Genomic DNA, 22,065 nt, shown 5'->3' on the forward strand with positions numbered 1-22,065 from the left:
CAGGGAGTCCTGCTGTAAGGGAGAGGTGGGGGAAGGCAGGAGGAGCTGTTCCATCATGTCAGCCCTGCCTGCTGAAGATGTTCTGGTTGGTAATTCCCAGGCCAAGGAGAGCGGTCTGGGAGGTCTTTGGGAGGTGTCTGAGTGAGGAGAAGGGTGGCCAAGGCTGGGAAGAAGATGGGCTCTGCCTGTGCCTGATTTCTGTCTCTCCCTTCCTCCATCAGCCCTCGTACTGGTGTGGGCGGCCCAGGACTGTTGTGGGGAAAGAGAAAGAGGAGGAGGAGGACCCTGAGAAAGCCTTGAAGAGTCAGTACATTGAGGAGGAACCAGCTGACCTTGTGTCAGGCATCAAAATAAAGCACCTATCCAAGGTACTGACTGACCAGCAGGGCACAAACACACAATAATGTTGGTGTTCTGTAAATCTGTTGCCTTCTGTGTCCTTGTGCTGCCCTAGGGCTGGGTATGGCTCTTCCCCAGACCTGGCTGCATTTTGTGGTGGGATGAAGTGCTGGGTATGTAGAGGTGCAGTGACATCTGTATTTAATCTGTTGACATCTGAGTTGAACCTGAATTAGACCTGTTGCCTACCCTGTGAGCATCCTGGGCTTTGCCTGCTGTGAGGAGCTGAAGCACTGCCCTGAAGTGCAGCACCAGCTCATGGATGGGATCTCCACAGGTCTTCAAAGTGGGAAACAAGACAAAAGAGGCAGTGAAGGACCTGACAGTGAACATGTATGAAGGGCAGATCACCGTCCTCTTGGGACACAATGGTGCTGGGAAGACCACCACTCTGTCCATGCTCACAGGTATGCAGCATCCTGCTACAGGATCCAATGGCTTGACCCTCAGAGAAGAGCCAGTCTCTGTCTCTGAGGGTGGGGAGAGGTTTTTGATCTTCCTTGGAGCATCTTCATTTTGCTGAGCTATTGGCCAGGAGTGCCAGGGTAGTGAGAGGGAGGTGGAAGGAGCATGGGGGAGCTCAGCCTTCCACAAGAGTGGGATCAGCCACTGGGTGAAATGACAGCCAGGTTTTGTGCTGGAGAGCAGTGAGAAGAGACTGGACCTGCCTGTAGGATTGCTCTCTGTAGATTGTATCTCTGCCATGATAAAGCAGAACTGGTGTTTGTCATTCTTGAGCTGCTGGGCTCCAGGGTACCTATTTTGGCACGATGAACAGTGACCTTTGATGGTCCTTTTCTGTTCTCCGTTGCTCTGAACTGCTTCTGGCAACTCAGGGGGCTCATGGGACTTTCCTGGAGCTCTGCCCTGGCCCTGCCTGGCTCTCTGCACAGCTCAGAACCATGTTTGACCTGCCTGTTGCTCTCCTTTTTGCAGTGGCGGGCCCAGTTCCCGCCTGTGGGTGCCCTGCAGTCCATCCTGGAAGCTGCTGTACCCCAGCCTGAGCCAGACTTGCTCTGGTTTTTGGCAGAAAGCTGGCAGGGTGGGGGATGCTCATCAGGACCCTCCACATTTCAACTGGCTCTTTGCCATTGGGGTCACCCTGAGCTGCTGCTCCCCACAGGTCTGCACTCCCCGACCGGCGGGCAGGCCTACATCAACGGCTACGAGATCTCCCAGGACATGGTCCTGATCCGCCGCAGCCTGGGGCTGTGTCCCCAGCACGACGTCCTCTTCGACAACATGACAGTGGAAGAGCACCTCCACTTCTATGCAGGGGTGAGCCTGGCACTGAGCAGGGGGGCAGCCCTGGGGGAGGTACCTGGGCTCCTGGAGGTGGGGAAGTGTGGTCAGATCTATCAAGTGGGTCCAAAAATGATCAGAGGGTGGAACACCTCTGCTCTGGAGCCAGGCTGGGAGAGTTGGAGGTGTTCACCTGGAGATGAGAAGAGTCCAGGGTGACCTTGGAGCCCCTTGCAGTGACTACAGGGTTTCTAGGAGAGGGATTTTGGACAAGGGCCTTGAATGACAAGACAACAGCGAATGGTTTCACACTGAGAGAGGGCAGGGTTAAATGGGATATTATTATTAGCAACCAGGGATAGTGGAAGGTGTCCCTGCCCATGGCAGGGCAGTTGGCCTAGATGATCTTAAAGGAACCTTCAACCCAAACCATTCCATGATTCCATGATGAACAGAACAGCCCTTGCATCCTCTTCCCACCTCATCTTCAGGCTGGTGGAAGAGTGGAGGGTCTCAGATGGCACAACTCCATGGAACCACCCCGGCCAGCTGTGCCAGTTCCTGCAGGGGTGGGCAGGAGTCCACCTCTGCTTCCCCACTTTCCTGCTTGTGTGTGGAGGAGGGAGTGGGGTGGGGTTTGGCAGCCCTGCAGGTGTGCTCATCCCTCCCTTCCCCTGCCTGGCAGCTGAAAGGATACCCACCCTCCAAGTGTCCTGAGGAGATCAACCACATCCTGAGGATCCTCAACCTGGAGGACAAGCGCCGCTCCCTGACCAAGGCTCTCTCTGGGGGCATGAAGCGCAAGCTGTCCATCGGCATCGCCCTCATCGGGGACTCCAAGGTAGGTGGCTTTGGTGGGCTCACCTCGCACCTGGGGCCAGTACAGGTCCTGGGGGTGGCTCTCAGGCTGTTCCTCATCTGTGGTGAGCCAGTGGGAGAAGCAGGGACAGTGGGGAACAGGCAGGAGCACCCCCACTATGAGGGCTGTGCCCTGAGGCTCTGCTGTCCCGTAGCTGCTCCCCAAGATCATTGCTGTGAGGCCAAGGCTGCTCCTTGGCCCTGAGGTGTCTCCTGTGCTGCTGGGCCTCTCCCAGCCCTTTCTCACCTGCACCTGTCTCCTGCATGCAGGTGGTGATGCTGGATGAGCCAACGTCAGGGATGGACCCAGCCTCTCGCAGAGCCACGTGGGACCTCCTGCAGCAGCAGAGGAGCAACAGAACCATCCTGCTGACCACTCACTTCATGGACGAGGCAGACCTGCTGGGGGACCGCATCGCCATCATGGCCAAGGGCGAGCTGCAGTGCTGCGGCTCCTCGCTCTTCCTCAAGCGCAAATACGGTACGGGAGCACAGCCAGGTCTTCTCCTGGCCAGGGAGGAGCAGGAGGGGGATAGAGAGCAGGGAGAGGATCTCTTGCTCCTTGCCTGATGGCAGGTTGCTGTTCAGCCTCTCCTGAGGCACATCCCCACATCTTGCATCGTGTCTGGTGCAAAGCGGTGCCTGTGCATCCCTCTCTGTTCCAGCCCCCTCCCCAAGTTGGGCTGGGATTGACCCTCCTCTCCCTTCTCTCGTGGCTCCCCCCAGGGGCAGGATATCACATGGTGATGGTGAAGGAGCCCTACTGCAGCCTGGGGGAGATCTCCCGCCTCATCTGCCAGTATGTGCCCAACGCCACCATGGAGAGCAATGCTGGGGCAGAGCTGTCCTTCATCCTGCCCAAGGAGAGCACACACAGGTAATGGCATTGTCCTCTGCTGCCCCTCCCTGGGGGGTCCCCTTGTCTTCACACACTGGCTCACAGGCTTGCTGGAAAAGGGAGCTGCTCCCTGCATCAGTGCTGGTCATGGAAAACGGGATTCAGTTCCTCCTGTAGTGCTGAGGGTGGCACAGATGAGGCAGGATGTTCTGGCTCTGAAATCAGATCTATGGACCCAGGAGGTCAGGGGAGCTGATTGTCTCCATCTGCTCTGTTCTCGTGAGACCCCTCCTGCAGTGCTCCTTCCCAGTCTGGAGGTACCAGCAGGAGGACATGGAGCTCCTGGAGCAATTCCAGGGGGCCACAGAGATGCTCCAAGGGCTGGAGCAAGACTCCTCTGCTCTGGAGCCAGGCTGGGGGAGCTGGAAGTGTTCACCTGGAGAAGGCTCCATGGAGACCTCAGAGCCCCTTCCAGAGCCTAAAGGGGCTCCAGGAGAGCTGCAGAGGGACTTGGGACAAGTAATGGAGGGACAGGACACAGGGAATGGCTTCCCACTGCCAGAGGGCAGGGATGGATGGGATATTGGGAAAGAATTCTTGGCTGTGAGGGTGGGCAGGCCCTGGCACAGGGTGCCCAGAGCAGCTGTGGCTGCTCCTTTAACCCTGGAAGTGTCCAAGGCCAGGATGTGGTTTGGAGAAGCCTGGGATAGTGGAAAGTGTCCCTGCCAAGGCAGGGGGTAGAATGAGATGGTCAGTAAGGTCCATTCCAAACTCAAACTCTTTTGTGTTTCCATGATTCTGTGATCTGTGGTAGCTGAAGCAAGAACAAACAGCCAGTGAAGCCCAAAATCTGTCCTTGGGGACAGGGGTGGGCTCAATGCCACAGGTCACCCTGGGGTTGGATGCAGGACTCCAGGCAGCTGCAGGACTGATTCCCAGAGGGTCTTTACCCGTGAGTGCCCCCTCCCATGAGTGTTGGTGTCTGACATCTCCCTTCTCTGCTCAGGTTTGAGGCTCTGTTCACGGAGCTGGAGCAGCGGCGGGAGGAGCTGGGCATTGCCAGCTATGGTGCCTCAGTCACCACCATGGAGGAGGTGTTCCTCAGGTAGGTGGAGAGGTGACCAGTGTGCTTTGGTGATGTCCAGCACAGCTCTCTGGGGCACTTGTTAGCTTTGGTCTCTTGGCTTTGGCTTCCCCAGCTCAGAACAGCTGTATCCAGCCTGGATCTCTGTTTCATCACCCGCTTTCCCTCCTGGCACAGGGTTGGGAAGCTCGTGGACTCCAGCATGGATATCCAGGCCATCCAGCTGCCTGCTCTGCAGTACCAGCATGAGAGACGCTCCAACGACTGGGCCATGGATGACTCCAGCAGCCTGAGTGGCATGACGGACATGACAGACGACAGCGGGGCGCTCATCACCGAGGACTGCTCCAGCATCAAGCTCAACACTGGGGTGAGTGCTGGGGGGTCAGAGCAGCAGGAATGGGGAGGGATCATGTGAAAGGAGGGGGTTGGATTAGGGTTACCAGGTGGAGCCTCCCCCACGGTTGCTCTTGTTGCATGTGGTTTGGAACATCAAACTGAAAGATGGAGCTGGAATCTGCATCATTAGGACAAATGATTTTTAGGGGTGGTAGGGTTGGTCATTTCCACCTTCTTCATGTTAATCTTGGAGTCTGAGTGGCTCTTCAAGGTGACCTAATATGGTTTTCTACCTGCTGTTGTTCCATCATTGGGGTTTTTCAGAAGGAAGGTGAGAAAATCCATCTTCCTTCCCTCACTAGGCTCATGTTCCAGTTCCCTGGCAGCCCTTCATGCCCCACTGCCTCGGTGCCTGTGATCAATATCTCTTGTCTCCTCAAGGGCACATTTCACAGGCAGAGGGGGAGAAGGATGTTTCTGGGTTTGAAAAGCACAAAAGGTGTTTGCAGGGGCTGGGCTGGGCACTCACAGGTTTCTCAGCCGGTTGCTCTGGCTGACAGCTGCCCTGCAGTAATCCTGTTTGGGAGCCTCAGCTGTTGGGAGGTGGAGGAAGGTAAAGGTCATGGCTAAAGCTGCTTTTAACATCTGAGATCTCAAAGTGAGTGTGACTCCTTCAGAAGCCATGGAGTTGGATGTGCTGGAGTTGGGCAGCTGCCCTGCTAATCCCTTTATAGGCTTAGCTGGAGAGCAGGCTCTGCTGCAGGCTGGCAGGTGCATACAGGATGGGGGTGGTTTGGGGTCATCTTCCACATCAGCTGCAAGGGGTGATGTGTCCGCAGCTGGCAGGGCTGACCATGACCTGGCCTCTCCCCTCGCAGTTCTACCTGTGCTGCCAGCAGTTCTACGCCATGTTCATGAAGCGCGCCATGTACAGCTGGCGCAACTGGAAGATGGTGGCAGCACAGTTCCTTGTGCCGCTGATCTTCACTGCCTTTGCCCTCGTGGTGGCCAAGACCTTCCCGGGCCCACGGGACTCGTCCTCGCTGCGGCTGACGCTGGAGCCCTACGGCCAGACCATCGTGCCTTTCTCAGTGTCGGGCACCACGGGGCTGCCGCAGAGGCTGGCGGAGGAGTACACGGAGCTGCTGGATGCCCGGCGTCAGTCGCCACTGGAGGTGCTGGGTGAGGCTCAGGGAGCACCCCTGGGGCAGGTGGTGCCCAGCTGGGTGTCCAGGGAGCACTGGTGTGGGTGGTTTAGGTCCCAGCTGTGGCATAGCTGATGCTTTCTTTCTTGCATGGGAGTGCAGCATCATTGGCAGGACCTCTCTTCACCTGAGCAGAGCTGCCTTCATAACCCCATTTGTGGCCACTGAAACAGGCTCCTTAGAGAATGGTCACAGCCCCAAGGCTCCCAGAGCTCAAGGAGCTTTGGACAATGCTCTCAGGCACAGGGTGAGGTTGTTGGGGTGTCCTGTGCAGGGCCAGGAGTTGGACTACCATGATCCTTGTGGGTCCTTCCCAGGGGATTCTATGGATCTGTGTTTCTGTGATCAGGACTAGGGGCCCACCAGGGCTGAGTCTGCCTGGGCTCTTTTCCAGTTGGCCTCGGTTAGCTCTGGTGTAATGGAGCTGTCCGTAACAGCGGTGCTGTTTGGCAGGTGGGCTGGAGGAGTACCTCATCTCCCGGGCCTCTGAGGAAGGAGGAGCCTTCAACGAGCACTACATTGCAGCCGCCTCCTTCGAGGGTGTGGGGAACCGCACGCTGGTCACGGCGCTCTTCAACAACCAGGCCTACCACTCCCCGGCCACCGCCCTCATGCTGGCTGACAGTGCCATCCTCAGGGTGCTGGCAGGCCCCAACGCCTCCATCACCGTCACCAACTACCCCCAGCCCCGCAACATCACTGAGAAGGCCAAGGACCAGCTCATGGAGTACGTGTGATGGTGACACAGGGCTCACTTTCCTGCTAGGGCTCAGAGCTCCCATGGGTGCCGGTTGGCTTGGTTGTACTGGGGTAGGTGGAGAAGCCAGGCTGGAGCTTTTCAGACCCAAATGTAGCTGTGATTGTGCTCAGGAGATCAGGGGAGCAAAGCTGTGGAGATGACTTCCCTGCTGAGCCTGGCAGTCATGTCACCCTATGCACATCTCAGAGGTTGGCTGTTCCCCTCCAGATACTGGCTGGGGTTAGTTGTTCCTGAGTGCTCATAGTAGGGGAGGCCATGTGGCCATGCTCTTCACAAAACCCCACATCCAGGGCCTCTGAACCTCACCTAGACCAGAGGGGCCATGTCTGGGACCTCACCAAGTCTGGGTGTAGGTTTGTGGTGTGCAGGGTGGGCTGTGTCTTTTTGTCTCCCTTCAGTGTTTCTTCAGCATGTTGGCACAGTGTAGCCTCTTCAAGAAGCCCAGTGTGTGTGTGCTGGCCACAGCTTCCTCAAGAGGGGTAGCAGAGGGACAGGTGCTGATCTCTGCTCTGTGACCAGACACAGGACCCAAAGGAGTGGCTGAAGCTGTGTCAGGGGAGGGTTAGGCTGGAAATCAAGAAAAGGTTCTTCCCCCAGAGGTGCTGGCACTGCCCAGGCTCCCCAGGGAATGGGCACAGCCCCGAGGCTGCCAGAGCTCCAGGAGTGTTTGGACAGCACTGCCAGGGATGGACAGGGTGGGGTTGTTGGGATGTCTGTGCAGGGCCAGGAGCTGGACTGGATGATCCCTGTGGGTCTCATCTGAGACTATTCTATCATTCTATGCTGTCCCTGTGCAGCCTTGGCACTGGATTGCTGAGGTCCCCCTGCCCTAACATGTCCCCCTGCCCCCACAGAGGCCAGACTGGCTTTGCAATTGCCATCAACCTGCTGTATGGGATGGCCTCGCTCGCCAGCACCTTTGCGCTGCTCCTGGTCAGCGAACGCGCCATCAAGGCCAAGCACGTCCAGTTCGTCAGCGGCGTTTATGTGGTCAACTTCTGGCTTTCTGCCCTGCTCTGGGACATCATCAACTTCCTCATCCCTTGTGCTCTGATGTTGGTGAGTCACCCCTGGCACCCCAATGCCCTCCCCATTGGTGAGAGCACTGGTGCTGCTCCTCTGGGATGTGTGTGGGTACAGGGAGGATAAGGCCACTGTCATTGTCTCTGTAGAAAGGACCAGCAAGAAAGCTGTCCCTTGGTCCTGCTGGGAGCTGGACCGTGCCCAACATGGTGCAGTTTCCTCTGGCAGCTGAACACTTTGCTGTTGGGACTAGAAAATGTTAAATCTGTGGGATCTTGGAGATGAATTCCCCAGATCTGCCCTTCTGCATCCCAGTCTGCAGAAAGGGCCTCCCCTGGGGACAGCTGTGGGCTACTGGTAAGACCCATCCATGAGGGGTTGTCTGGGTCAGTGCAGTGCTGATATCATCCTGAGCCACTGGGACAAGGAGCCATCGCCTGAGGTCAAGCCAAATGTGCCTTTTCCCCACATTGCTTTGCCCCAGGTGATATTCCAAGCCTTCAATGTGCAAGCCTTCACCCAAGACAGCCACCTCGTTGATGTGATGCTGATCTTCCTCCTTTATGGCTGGGCCATCATCCCCCTCATGTACCTCCTCAGCTTCTTCTTCTCAGTGGCAGCCACAGCCTACACCCGTCTCACCATCTTCAACATCCTCTCCGGCACCGCCACCTTCCTCGCCGTCACCATCATGAGCATCCCAGGTGGGTCACTGCCCTCTGTACCTGCCCAGCCATCACCAACAAGGTCCAGACCCCAAGGGGGCTCTCTCATCCCAGGGCTGTTCCCACAACAGCCATAAAACCCTACAACAGTCCATTCCTACCCATTAAATGTGACAAAATATGTTTGTTTTCCCTCTAAACCTGGCGGTATTAGGGTTTTTTCTCCCAAACCAGCAGTCTCTAATCCATTGATCCACCTGCTTTCTCTCAGAGCTGGGCTTGGTGGACCTCTCCAAAACCTTGGATAAAGTTTTTCTTGTCTTACCCAATTACTGCTTGGGTCAGTGCATCAGTGACTTCTACCAGAACTACGAGTTCATTCAGTTCTGCACCTCCTCTGTTGAAGCCATCTTCATCTGCAAGGCCTTCAGTGAGTCTCTACATCCTCACCTGGCCAACCCCCACAGCATCACTGGGGGTTGTGTGGGGTGGATGGAGGAACTGGGCAGTATCATGGGGCCTCTGCCTGGGCAGTAGCTGCAGGTACCATTTTAGAGCAAAAACTGGGCAGTGTATTAGGACATACATAGGAAAAAGTTCCTTAACTCGATGACCTTAGTCATGATTTGGAGGAAAATGTGGGCTAGGGGAAGTTCCACAGATGAATAAAGAAATCCCAATCCCAAGATTGGTGTCCTCTGCCTGCCTCCACTGGGCATCTTCTGCCAGATCCCCTCCAGACCCATATCCTCTCGTGGGATGCATTGGAAAGAGCTGTGGGCAGGGAGCCAGAGTGGGATGGAGATGAGCCTGGCAAAGCTTTGGGTTCACAGCTTCCTCTGGAGTTTATCTGACTCTCCCCAAATTGTGGATTAATACAGGAGTTGATTTTTTTCCATCTTTCCTCAGATATCAGTTATCAGATGAATTACTTTTCCTGGGAGACCCCTGGCATCGGGAGGTACCTGACCTCCTTGGCTGTCCAGGGTTTCTCCTTCCTCTTCCTCCTCTTCCTCATTGAGACAAACCTCCTCTGGAGACTGAAAACTCTGGCCTGTGGCATCTGCAGGCGGCGGAAATGGGTGAGTGAAGCACATGGGAGGGAGCTGTGCCCTCTAAGCCCAGCCCAGGAGTCCCTGTGAGCTGGAGATGGGCCCTCATCACCTAAATCATCTTCCCAGGGAACATTCCCGGAGCTTGGAGCAGCCAATCCAGTTAAGTGTGTGGATTGGCTAAGGGAGTGAGGCATCCCCAGAGGTGGCTGATGGAAGGGCTGTATCCTGCCAGGGCTGGGGACACTGGAGGAACCCAGCAGCCAGGTTACAGAGTGTGTCTTCCCCCTGTGTTCAGGTGGCCCTGCTGAACAGGGTGTCTGTGCTGCCAGAGGACAGGGACGTGGCAGATGAGAGGAAGAAGGTTTTGGAGTCACCACCAGAATTGCTGTCATCTCTCAGCAGTCCTCTGGTCATCAAGGAGCTCACCAAGGTGAGGCGAGATGACCTGAGCATCCTGCTGCCATCTGAGCCTTGCCTTGCCGTGCCATCGAGCGGTGACACGTGCCTCGTGTGTGCTCTCCTCCAGGTCTATGACAGCCGGGAGTCCCTGCTGGCAGTGGACAGGATCTCCTTGGCAGTCAGCAAAGGGGAATGCTTTGGTCTCCTTGGCTTCAACGGAGCAGGCAAAACCACCACCTTCAAGATGCTGACGGGTGATGAGAGCATCACATCGGGGGATGCCTTTGTGGATGGCCACAGCATTCTGGCCAACATCAAGAAGGTACCCAAGGCTACAGGGGTGAGGGTGGTGTTGCAGACCATCCTGTGTTTGTTTGGGCTGAGCCACATTGCAGATGCCTCCAAGAGGTCATGGTTGCAGTTCCAGAGGCAGAGACAATATCCTGGGGACATTGTGTCCTTGGCTAGCTCAGCTCTCCATTATCTGGCCATGTGGTAGCAGTCTCCTCTCCACTGGGATTACAGATGTGATATAAATGGAGGCCAAACATGGTGAGGGTAGGAGACCCTTCATCAAAGGTTTTACCTCCATAGTAGGAAATGTGGGAAATATTGGAGAGTGGTCTCTAAAATGAGGGTGTCAAACCTTTCCAGACCTCTGCTAGGGGTCTCCTTGCCCACTCCCTTTGGAAGAGATGAGCAGGGATTAGGCTTTTGGTCCAGTCCCTCCTCTGCCACTGTCCCAGATTTCACAGAATATTCTGATTTGGAAGGGACCCACAAGTACCATCGAGTCCAAGTCTTAAGTGAATGGGTATCCCAGACAAGGTCAGACATGAAGAACACTCCTTGAGAGCATGCCCCAAGTTGCTTCTTTCCCTGAAACTGCCTTCTCTCATGCTCTCGTTCCTGGAAGTGACCAGGACATGGGGGAGGTACCAGCCCTCCAGGACTTTCCTTTTCCTGAGAGCCTGGGCACCCCAAAATGGTCCCTCACAGTGAAGAACAAGCTTGGCAGATGCATTGTGAGCCCACCCATTTGCTGTCCATAGACACATCTGTCCATCCCTGTCAGCCCAGCTGCTCCAGGGGGCATTTCCCTCGTTCCACGCACGGTTTCAGAGCTGCAGCTCAGTTCCCATCACTCAGCAAAACCTCACAGAGGAGCAGCACAGCCTGTGGGTGCGCAGGCACCTCCAGCTCAGAGACCTGCCCGTGAGCTGATTGCCGTGTGCTCCTCTCGGCCCAAGGTGCAGCAGCGGATCGGGTACTGCCCGCAGTTCGACGCCCTGCTGGAGCACATGACGGGGCGCGAGACGCTGAGCATGTACGCGCGGCTGCGCGGCATCCCCGAGCGCTACATCGGCAGCTGCGTGGAGAACATGCTGCGGGGGCTGCTCCTGGAGCCACACGCCGACAAGCTCATCAGGACCTACAGGTGAGAGCGGGCGTGGACAAACTGCTGTGTCTCCTCTTGCCTGATGCTCCCTGTGCTCACAGAGGGTCTCTGTCCCCGTTCCTCGCTCCCATTTTCAGCTGAAGGTTGGACTCGATGATCTCGCAGGTCGTTTCCGACCTTAATGGTTCTGTGATTCCTCTGCAGCGGTGGGAACAAGCGGAAGCTGAGTGCTGGCATTGCCCTCATTGGTGGCCCCCCTGTGATCTTTCTGGATGAGCCCTCCACTGGCATGGACCCCGTGGCCCGGCGCTTGCTCTGGGACGCGGTGACACGGACACGGGAGTGTGGCAAATCCATCATCTTCACCTCCCACAGGTAACACTTGGCTGGGTAGGGCTTGGTGTGAGAGATCAGGGAGAGTGGTGGGATCCAAGGGATGGGACACACCTCCAGGGCTGCGTGGGTGGGCGTACACTGCCTGCAGCCAGTGGCTGGCTTTACCCAAACCTCCCTCCTTGAAGAGTCCAGAGAGAAGTGACCTCCAGCCACTTCCCAGAAGCTTCTGCTGGAGTGCTGGTGCTTACATGCCCAGAGAAGCTGTGGCTGCCCCCCCCATGGAAGTGTTCAAGGGCGTGCTGGACTGGGTTTGGAGCAGCCTGGGACAGTGGAAGGTGTCCCTGCCCATGGCAGCAGGTGGAATGAGATGAGCTTTAAGGTTCCTTCCAGTCCAAACCATCCTGGGATTCTCTGAACGAGTGCTCTCCTTCCTGCAGCATGGAGGAGTGTGAGGCACTGTGCACACGATTGGCCATCATGGTGAATGGGCAGTTCAAGTGCCTGGGCAGCCCCCAGCATCTCAAAAGCAAGTTTGGTAGTGGATACACATTGCTGGCCAAAACCCGGAGTGAGGAGGAGGGTGAGCTGCAGGCCTTCAAGGCCTTTGTGGAGAAGACTTTCCCAGGTACTGTGAGCTGCTGGAGCAGCTGCCCCCGGAGCAGGGGCAGGGGGTGAACTTCAGCACATTCCCTAACACAGAGCCTCTCCCTGCTCCATTCCCCAGGCAGTGTCCTGAAGCACGAGCACCAGGGAATGGTGCATTACCACTTGACCAACAAGAACCTCAGCTGGGCACAGGTAAGGGGGCACTGGGCACCTTTCCCCTGCCCCTTCCCGTGTTCTCAGTGCTTCACTTTCTGTGTGCATCCTCCCCACGCCATGTTCTGCTGTGGGAACGTGGCACCACGGGTGGGAACAGCTTCCCTGTGCTGGCATCTCCCTGCTCCTGCCCCTCAGCCCCAGGAGCCCCCTGGCAGTGGCTTTAGGTGGTGCCACATGGGCACAGTGTGGTCCCACTGGGGCTGTGGGCAGTTCCTTTCCCCAGCTGCTGATCCTGAGGGGTCCCAGCCCAGGGACACTGCTAAAAACCCACAGCACAGATACAGTGTGTAACCCTCTGCATACAGTACAGAGAGTTATGTATAGAGTATACACAGTATATTCTCTGTATATACTGTCTATATGTACATTATCTATAATATGTAAATACCTGTATGCTATACAGAGATAGTCACAGCATACAGATAGTTTTCATATGCAGTATCTAAGGTTATATATATATTTGATATATATTTGTATATTATATGCACTGGATGTAGTGTATATAATACTGGATGTTGTATATGTACAATATATACTATATTATATCCTCTATAAGGTATATGATAATACTCTACAGATTATGTACTCTGGAGTATATACTCTATATCAAGTATATAGTATAGTCTATAGAGTATATAGAGTGTGTAGTATACAGATTATATAAAAGCTATGTATAGGATTACATAACAACTGGAGAGAGTGGGTTTATAAATATGTATATTATATGTAGCTCAATATAAAATGTGTGTATGCTAAATACAGATAGTTATGTGTCATGTATATAGTATCCTATATAATTATTTCTATATTATATATGTATTTTATATATATAATGTGTTAGCAGAAACCTTGGGCAGGGATTCAAACCCAGATGTGTGTGTATATGTATAAATACAGATATACATATATATATATATATGTAATTGTATATATGTATATACGTATGCATTTATCACATATAAATGTGCAAAGCAATCATATCCATAGCATATATTTTTAAATGGTGTCAGATACTCCTGGCTTCCCCCACTCTCCTGCCAGGGAAGGTGTAATTTTCCTGGGTCTCCCAAGAGATAAAAGCTTTCTCTGCTTTCCCTGCTGGAGGCTCCCCATCACATCGTGGTGTTCCCTGGCACAGCCTGGAGGTTCCTCTGTCACAGCCTGGGGTTCCCCCAGGGGTCCTGGGTGTCCCCCCACACCAAGTCACGCTGCCCTCATGTCCCTGCCCTCCCTTGCAGGTCTTTGGGGCCCTGGAGAAAGCCAAAGAGAAGTATCGCTTGGAAGACTACTCGGTGAGCCAGATCTCCCTGGAGCAGGTCTTCATGAGCTTCACTCGCTTCCAGCACTACACAGAGGACAGAGGGAAATGAGCCCTTCTGGTGCCCTTCGTCACGGACTGGCCCTCAGCCTATACATAGTATATATAGAGACAGTAATTTATATATCAGCGTGTCTTAAATACTGTATAAATGTAAAACTTTTCACCGGGGAGGGGTGAGAGGATGGCAACACTCCTGCTGCTGTCCCCGGCTCTGGGCGTGCGTGGGTGTGCGTGTGTGGCACTGCCACTCTCCAGCCTCCATCCATCCATCCAGCAAAAACATCTGCCCAGAAGGCCGGGAGGAGCCTGGATGGGTGGAGAGGGGTGTTGGACTTGGGCTGGCAGAGGAGGAGGGGGATGCCCTCTGCTCCCCCCTTCCCTGCCTGTCGCTCTCACCCAGCGGGAGGCTGCCTGTGCTCCTCACCCGCATGTCCGTGTGTTATTTGGTGATTGCTTGTGGTTTAGCCAGAGGCTGTCACAAGATCCAAACCGTCCCTGGGGTCAGCAGGATGAGCTGGGATTGCTCATGGGAGCAATAGGAAAGAGGAGGCTCTGTCTCCTTTAAGTGCTTGGGAAAACTTCTCCTGCTTGCCAAGCCTGGCCCGAGGAGCTGGCACTGGCCCCAGCTGTGCAAGGGGAGCTCTGTGGTGCCAGAAACTGGCACTGGGTGAGAGGTAGGACATGGTGCTGGAGCAATGCCCAGAGCTCAGCCCCAGGAACAGCACATGATGGGCATGGCTGGGGAGCCAGAGCTGGAGGCAGCGAGAGGTGCCCAGGGACACTGCTGGGACAGGTGAGAGGTGCTGCAGGGTCTTGGCTGTGCTCTGTGGGATGGGTGTGAAGTGTCGTGGGGTGCCCAGGGACGCTGCTGGCCTCAGTGTTGTGCCCATGCAGGGGTTCTGCCAGCAGCACCACCCCACACTGTGCAGTGCACCACGGGACCAGTTTAAAGCAAGCGATGCACTTACTGTGCCCATGCTGAGCTCACCCCTTACACCCCACACAGCTCCAGCCAGACCATATCTGTCCTGCATCCTCATGCCCATCCCCTCCGCCCCTCACCAGGCTGTGCCAGCAGCAGGCAGGGAGCAAAGGCCCTGTCCTGCCCCTGTCTGGGTCCAATTGGAGGAGGCAACTTCTTTTAGGAGTTTCCCAGTGGCCGAGTTGGGGGTTTTTTGTTTGTTTGTTGGAAATCTGTGTTGATTCTTGTCTGTCCTTAATTAGTCCCTGTGTCACCTGGGGCAGCCCCTTGGGTGCTGCCCCATGATCAATGCAGAGCTATTTGCACTATAGTACTACACACAATTGCACATAACTAATTAATATTTATGGCAAGGGGGGCTGATTCCCTCCCAGTGATTGCATTGTCAGGGGTTGGGTTATATTTTTGGGTTGGGTTTTAATTTTTTCCCTTGTGACTAATTCTTTCCTGTTCCATTTCTTCCCTTTGCCTAATGTTGTTGTTCAGAACGATGGTGCATCATGTTACTAAGAATTTCCCCAGAGCTTAAAGATGTGTGTTTTTATTAGTTAGCAGCCAGCAGGTGAATGGCCTCCCTGGGCACCTCAGAGCCCTTTGGAGCTGCTGGCAGGGAGGGATTGCACTCTGTGAGCATTCTGGTGGGCAGCAGAGCCAGCCACTGCCAGGGCACCATGCAGGGGGGAATCCCAGCACCAGTGACTTTACCTGTGAGGGGAGAAAGAGGGGGGATGCTTTTTTCTGGGAGAGTGGCTGAAGTGCTGAAACTCCCAGTAACTGTTTTCTGGAAAGGGAAGTACAGCAGAATGTAGGAGAACCCCTCAGGCTTTGCCTGGGATAGGGAAAAGGGGGAATGTGGAGGTTTCAAGGGCTGAGATGCAAAATTGCCACGGGCTGGCAGTGCCCTGAACACAGCAGCAAGAGTCCATGTCCTGTTGGCTCAGATGCCCCCTGCAAGGCTTGGTGCTGGGGTGGGGACATGGAGCCCCCACACTGCCCCTGATGCCATGGTAGAGCTGCTGGGAGAATCCAGGGCAAGGATGACATCCCTTGGCCCCAGCCCTCCATCACTCTGGGGCACCCTCACCTAAATGAAGTGTTATGGAAGCAGCATTTCCCTGTCCTGGGGGGGCTGTAACACCCTGCCTGTCAGTGAGGCAGGCACTGCAGGCTGTGCATGGTGCTGCTCCTGATTTCAGTCACAGCCACAGTGCAAGGTGTGCCAGCCCGGGGCAGGGAGCAGGACCAGGAGTGCTCCGTGGGCAGGTGCTGCTGGGGGCAGCTGTTGCTGGCACTGCTCTGGCCTCCCAGGTGGGAGAAACAACACAGCTCCTGGGCAGCTCCTACTCCCCCCTGGCTGCTGTGTGGTTGTTATCCCCATCATAGGAATAATAAAGATGATTTTTTTTCCAGTGGGTGTTTCCTGGCCTCCTTTGGAATCGGACTCTATTCAGCCTGTGCTGGTCTCCAGCTCAGCTTGGGGAGAAGGACATGGGGGTAGAGTGGTGTCCTACAGAAGCAGAACTGGAAGGGCACAGTCTGGCTTGGAAAAGCCCATCAGCTGAGGAGTTTTTTTGCAGAAGCACAAGTTGGGGTCCCCATGCTTTCTACCTGAGGCAGCCACAACTATCCTCACAGGTCAGGAAGAGACTTCAAGCCTGGTGCTCAAAATGCCTTTTGGCCTCCAGGGCAGTGGGGAGCTGGCTCTGGCACTCCCATTCCTGCAGCTTTGCCCACCTCCATGCTGCAGCCCAGCTCTGGAGCACAACCAGGGTACTCAGCCCCCTGCAGATGCCCATGCACCCCCCACCCCCCCCCCAATCCCAAACATCTCAGACAGCACCAGCCCCTGGCTGAGCCCCGGGACGTGAGGCACCACTGGGGCAAGGATACAGCTGCAAGAGGAGCTCCAACAGCTTGAATCCACGGCAGCCAGCACTGAGCCACGAGTCAGCTGGAATCATCTCCTGTGCAGGGCTTGATGCTGCCACCCCCTGCTTCCCCCTGTTCCCCGTCCCACAAGCACGTCCCCACGGGCAGTTTCAGCGCTTTATTGTCTGGCGGTCCTGCTGCAGCACCCCGCTGTCCTCCCCGTGGCCACGGCTGCAGGGGGGGAGCCACCCCCTCGTCCCCAGCGTGGCACCGCAGTGTCCCTGGGAGCTGGAGGCTGCAGGAGCTGCAGCAGTCCGAGAACTGGCACTTAAGGAATCCTGGCTGGGGCCACATGCTGCTCCTCTGCCGGGCACGGGGAGGGCGTGTGGCCAGGCATGGCTGTGGTCCGGTCCCCACTGGGCTGGGTCACTCCACTTCGGGCATTTTTTAAAAACGTGGTTCAAAAACGCCACCGGTTCTGGGCTGTGACCAGGTGCTCGCAGCTTCGTTTCTCTTATAAAGAAACCAAACACATCCTTTTCTTCCCTTTTATGAGCAGTTCTCGATTTTGGCCAGAAATTGCTGTGCCCACCACTCCTCCAGGTCGATGGGAACAAAGTCTGAAAAAGAGGGAGAGAAGGGAGCAGCTGGAGCAGGAGCACAAAATATCCTGAGCCAGAAGGGACCCGCAGGGATCATCCAGTCCAGCTCCTGGCCCTGCACAGACACCCCAACAACCCCACCCTGTCCATCCCTGGGAGCGCTCTCCAAACACTCCTGGAGCTCTGGCAGCCTCAGGGCTGTGCCCATTCTCTGGGGAGCCTGGGCAGTGCCAGCACCTCTGGGGGAAGAACCTTTCCCTGAGACCAAATCTAATGACACCCCCAGCTCTCCTCCACCCCTGTGCCACGTCCCCAAAAGGCCACACTGGCTTACAGGGACATTTTCTTCCTTGGGGAGCTCTCAGCCACTGTGAGAGCCTGCAGGCTGCTGTCACTGCCCTGACTTCCAGGTGCCACCAGACAAGTGTTGTCCCCGTGCCCAACTGGTCCTGCTGGCCCCAGGAGAAGCAGGTCCCCATGGGGAGCTCCTCTCTCTCCAGCATGATGCTGAACCCCTTGGTAGCAGGAGAAGCCCTGAATCCCAGAGGAGTCAGCAACACAGTGGCACATCCAAGGGACACAAAGGGACATCCCCACCACAGTGCCTGGGACCAGCTGTCTCCCCCAGCACCCCCAGAGTGACCTCAGCACCAGCAGGACAGACCCAGCCAGCCCCTCTGGCACATCCAGCACTGGAATCCTCCTCCTCCTTCTACCACAGCCCTGTTCAGCTGCAGGCTGAGCTGACAGCCACTCACTGCACCCCGAGCCTGATGACCCCACAGTGCCACAACCACTGCCCTCTCACCTTTGAGTCCGGGGTTGGGGGTTTTCTCCACGTACTGCACGGGGCCGCAGGCGCTCTCCCCGCTCCGGCTGCCGTCCAGCTGCTGCTCTACCTGCTGCCAGGCTGGGGAGGGGGAACAAGCACGGGGTGGGCTTGGGACAGGGGTTCCCAGCGTGGGGGGCTGTGGGACAGGAGCAGAAGGCCGAGCAAAGGAGGGCAAGTCCCCAGGCTGGGGACTCCATGCCTGCCACTGACATCCCCAGCACAGTGCAGGTGATGGGGAGGGGACTCCATCTGCTCCAGCTCCCCTGGGTGCTGCCCCAGGGCCCCTCTGCCCTCACCTTCATAGACAAAACGGACGTTCTCTTCGTGGGCCAGGGTGTAACATTCTTCAGGGGCCGAGATCTGCTGCAGCAGCAGTGGGGGCCTCTTGCCATTCACTCTGTTGAAGACGAGTTTTGGCGCTGGGCTGTGGAGGGAGGGAAGCAAGAGGGGGTGAGGGCACAGGGATCTCTGCCCACCCCAGCAAGAACTGGGGTGGTTCAGGTGTCCTGGTTGCCCTGCAGGGCACACACTCGCCCGCAGCTGCAGCCACCCAGCCCTCTCCCCAAGGACTGGGATGGAAAGGGGCCCAGCCCCCAGGGATAGGGGATTCTGACACAGGAACGGTGTAGGGGAACTCCCTGGGGAAAAGCACCAGCTGCCCATCTCCCACCCATCCTCCAACCTAGCACCAAGTGTGGTCCTTAAGATAGAGAATCTGCCACCAAAATTGCAGTAATATCAGGGAACGGAAGTGAAATCCAGTTAGGTACTGGACAGGGGATGTGCCATCCTCTGCAGATCAAGCATCCAGGTTCACTGGAACAGCTCTGGGCCCAGGATGTCCCCAGGGTGCCCCAGGACTGGGATGTAACACTCTGCAAAGTGGGAGCAGGTCAGACTTCCTCAGAGCTGGGATCCCTTCTGGTGAGGGATCCCAGAATCAACCACCCCCTGTCTGGATGCAGGAACACCCACCAGAGATAAAGGAAAAGCTTGGGATGAGACTTGGCAGCATGTTCAATGCAAAACTCCAGCATTTTGACTTTTCTGCCCAGCTCTATGGCAGGACACCTCTGCAACAGCCACGTTCCTCATGGGACAAAGTCTAAGGGGCCCTAGGAGTGAGTTTGGAGGGCAGGAGAGACTGGGAACAGGCAGCTTCTGCAGATCTGCAGGCAGGGTCTGGGGAGGGCAGTGACCCTCAAGCCCTCCCAGCCAGGGGCACCGGGCAGGTAGGAGGAGGGCAAGCGTGGCAGAAGCATCCAGTAAATTCCAGGGACCGTGGGAAGGAGAGGAACTGGGGGGGCTCATCCATTTCTTGGAGCTGGAAAGAAGGTGCAGAACCAGCGGGGTCCCACTGCCCTTTCTGGGTGTGCTTTGACTCCAGCTCTCCAGCCGGGAAAGGGTCTCCTTAGGGGTCCCATCGCCATCTCCCAGCCACCGGAACACCCAACTGCACCCAGCCAACAGCTCCAGGCACTGCCGCTCAACGCTGGAATTCACCCACAAAGTGTCACCTCGGCTTTCAGGACAGAGGGGATCTCCAGCTCCGCGTGGGCTCCGCGGCCCCCGTGGGTGCCCGGCCAAGGCTGGCGGTCACGCCGGCCCCGCCGCCGCTTTGTGCAATCGGGGCCGTCCGCGGGGGGGTTGGACGAGCCCGACCTCGGCTCTGCCCCGCACCGGGACCCCCCGCGCCCCCCTGGCGAGACCCCACCGCTCCTCTCCCCGCGATTTTCGGGGACGGCCCGTGGGAAGGACGAGGGGCGGCCCGCGCCGCGCGTGTCCCGAGCTCCGCCCGGCCACGGCCGCGGCCGAGCCCCCCGGGGCGAGCGGCACCGAGCGGAGAGCCCGGCTCCCCCTCCCGCGTCCCGCCGGGCGGCCCGGCCGCCCCGCTCCCCTTCCCAAGGTCACGGCCCGGCCGCCCCGGCGCGGTCCCTCCCCAAGGTCACGGCGGCTCGGGGCTCACCTGGCGGGGGGCCACGGGCCGGGCTGCGGCCGCCCTCGCAGCTCGCCCACTTTGCTGCTCTCCACCGCCTGCTGCGTGGGACCTGCGGGGCGTGCGGGGCGTCAGGGGGGGCGGCGAGGGAGGGCCGGAGCCCCCCGGCCCCCGGCCCCGCGCCCCCCGGTACCTGTGCGGCGCTGCGTGGCGAGCTTGCTGGGGCCGCGAGTCAGCGTGTACATCCTGCGGGCCCGGGCCCCGGCCCCGCCACCCCCGGCACTGCCGCCCGCGCCCCTCGCCGGAGCCTTTAGTGGGCCGGGCCGGGCCGTGCCCCTCCAGCACCGACACGCCCCCACGCTTGGTTAAAGGAACAGCGCTGGGCCCGCGGTGGGGGCTGGGACAGCCGCGGAACGGGTCGGGGGGACACGCGGGAGGCGTGCGGGGACACATGCGACACATGCGACACACGCGACACATGCGACACACGAGCGCTGGGTAAGGGACACGTAGGGGACGCGCATCGGGGGCGGGCGGGACCCCGCAGGTGTGCAGGGGACACACAAGGGACACCCGTGAGACCCGGGGACGCACACACGGGGGGGGTGGGGACACACAGCGGACACTGATGGGGCACGGTGGGGACACGCACTGCACACACGCGGGACATGTCAGGGGTGCACGCGGGGGGTTCATGGGGACACCGAGGGTGCAGGGACACACCGGAGACCAGCGCTGGGAGCACGTGGGGACTTGCGTGGGATACAGAGGGGACAAGTGGGACGCGGGGACAGACACGGGACACGAACAAGACAGAATGCACCCAGGGGACATTGGAACGTGCGGGGCTCAAGTAGGGGAAAGGGCACGGCAGGCACGTGGGAACGAGACGGCACAGGCGGGCACGGGACACGGCAGTCACGGGAAACCCGGACCGGACCGGCAGGAAACGGAACACTGGAGCCACGGCACACGCAGGGGACAGCCAGGGGTCATTCCCGGGACACAAAGGACCCAGACAGGGAACAGTGAAGAGGGGCAGAGGCGGGGGCTGAGGTGCCACCCCCAGCGGGGCCAGCGCTGTGAACAGTCCTGATGTGCACATCCCACGAGCAGCGCAGGAAGCCGGAGTGGGCAGCACAGTGACCTTTGGAGCGGGGAGGTCCCTCCGAGGTGTCCCCACGTGGCAGGAGGTGCAGAGCCAGGACATGACCAGCAGCGGGTCCCCGGCCACCCCGCAGTGTCCACCGGGCACCCCTGTGGCTGGCGACAGCAGCCAGAGTTTTGGGGAGAGATGGTGTGACAAACACTCTGGGGTCTCTGGGAGGCTCCAGCCTGGCTCCAGGGGCTGCAGAGCCACCCCACGAGGGTGACCTTTGCCTTTCCGCCGCGTTGCCACGGTGGTGGCCAGGGAGGGAGGGGTGCAGGAGGGAACCTCTGAAATGCGGATAGAAAAACTCTGTAACTCGCAGAGTTGTTACAAGAGCAGGTATGAATTTATTCAGCGCTGAGGTGCATGGGGGATAGCTCCTCCGAAAGCATGCACGCTTTTGAGATTTGGCTTTTTATCTTTTACAAACTAGGGTTGCACAATTCACCTTATACATATTCATTTCCTAACCCCGCCTTGTCTTTGCTTCATATTAAAATGACTCCACGCCCCTCTGCAGCTGCGCACTGCTCATTTTTGGTCAGTTCGGTGGTCGTCTGGGGGTCTCTGGGATGAGGTCAGCAATTTTCTCCTTGGCTGAACTTTCACCTCGTCTTCTCGCACATGCTCCTTTCAGTCCTTTGACCACCTTTCGGACTTTGGTACTGTTCCTTCTGGCTTAGGGGTCCAAATAATCCCCTTATCCCGTGGTGCCTTTGTCCTTGCATCCTGTTTGTGTATTCTAGCTCTTTATCTTATCCTGCAGTCTCACACTTCTCTTGCTCTTGTGGGAGCAGTATAGGTTTTTGTCAGCTCCCTCTCTTCTGGTCAAGCATTTCTTTATGCTTAATTCCTAATTTTTAATTTCTCTGTTTCACCTCCCATAAAAGCCCAGCAGCACCCCGAACCCTGTTACTGTGCCTAAATGCAACCCTGACCCGTGGGATGT

The 22,065-nt window shown here is 57.2% G+C and overlaps 2 protein-coding genes across 4 annotated transcripts in view; one reads left to right on the plus strand and one right to left on the minus strand.

The window, feature by feature from the left end:
* ABCA3 (ATP binding cassette subfamily A member 3) overlaps positions 1-16,136 on the plus strand; it is a 31,568-nt gene extending 15,432 nt beyond the window's left edge. For all 3 annotated transcript variants that reach the window (XM_086854186.1, XM_023936433.2, XM_086854187.1), the window contains exons 11-31: positions 222-368; positions 677-806; positions 1,523-1,677; positions 2,327-2,482; positions 2,770-2,980; positions 3,226-3,376; positions 4,344-4,442; positions 4,599-4,791; positions 5,639-5,942; positions 6,419-6,692; positions 7,580-7,784; positions 8,233-8,452; positions 8,685-8,843; positions 9,323-9,495; positions 9,764-9,898; positions 9,995-10,189; positions 11,118-11,305; positions 11,471-11,641; positions 12,040-12,227; positions 12,327-12,400; positions 13,663-16,136. In XM_086854186.1, the coding sequence (XP_086710312.1) occupies positions 222-368; positions 677-806; positions 1,523-1,677; positions 2,327-2,482; positions 2,770-2,980; positions 3,226-3,376; positions 4,344-4,442; positions 4,599-4,791; positions 5,639-5,942; positions 6,419-6,692; positions 7,580-7,784; positions 8,233-8,452; positions 8,685-8,843; positions 9,323-9,495; positions 9,764-9,898; positions 9,995-10,189; positions 11,118-11,305; positions 11,471-11,641; positions 12,040-12,227; positions 12,327-12,400; positions 13,663-13,794 (3,660 nt within the window). In that variant the 3' untranslated portion in view covers positions 13,795-16,136. The remainder of the gene's footprint in view (positions 1-221; positions 369-676; positions 807-1,522; positions 1,678-2,326; positions 2,483-2,769; positions 2,981-3,225; positions 3,377-4,343; positions 4,443-4,598; positions 4,792-5,638; positions 5,943-6,418; positions 6,693-7,579; positions 7,785-8,232; positions 8,453-8,684; positions 8,844-9,322; positions 9,496-9,763; positions 9,899-9,994; positions 10,190-11,117; positions 11,306-11,470; positions 11,642-12,039; positions 12,228-12,326; positions 12,401-13,662) is intronic.
* Positions 16,137-16,759: 623 nt separating this feature from the next.
* MCRIP2 (MAPK regulated corepressor interacting protein 2) lies at positions 16,760-20,386 on the minus strand. The gene is made up of 5 exons (XM_086854197.1): positions 20,160-20,386; positions 19,997-20,078; positions 18,327-18,454; positions 18,007-18,108; positions 16,760-17,216 (listed from the first exon to the last, which is right to left on the minus strand). Exons 1-5 carry the CDS (start codon positions 20,209-20,211, stop codon positions 17,146-17,148), a joined length of 435 nt encoding a protein of 144 aa, XP_086710323.1. The 5' UTR covers positions 20,212-20,386; the 3' UTR covers positions 16,760-17,145.
* Positions 20,387-22,065: the final 1,679 nt, after the last annotated feature.

This window comes from Cyanistes caeruleus, chromosome 17 (genome assembly GCF_971803275.1).
Source record: "Cyanistes caeruleus chromosome 17, bCyaCae1.hap1.1, whole genome shotgun sequence".
Lineage (NCBI taxonomy): Eukaryota > Metazoa > Chordata > Aves > Passeriformes > Paridae > Cyanistes > Cyanistes caeruleus.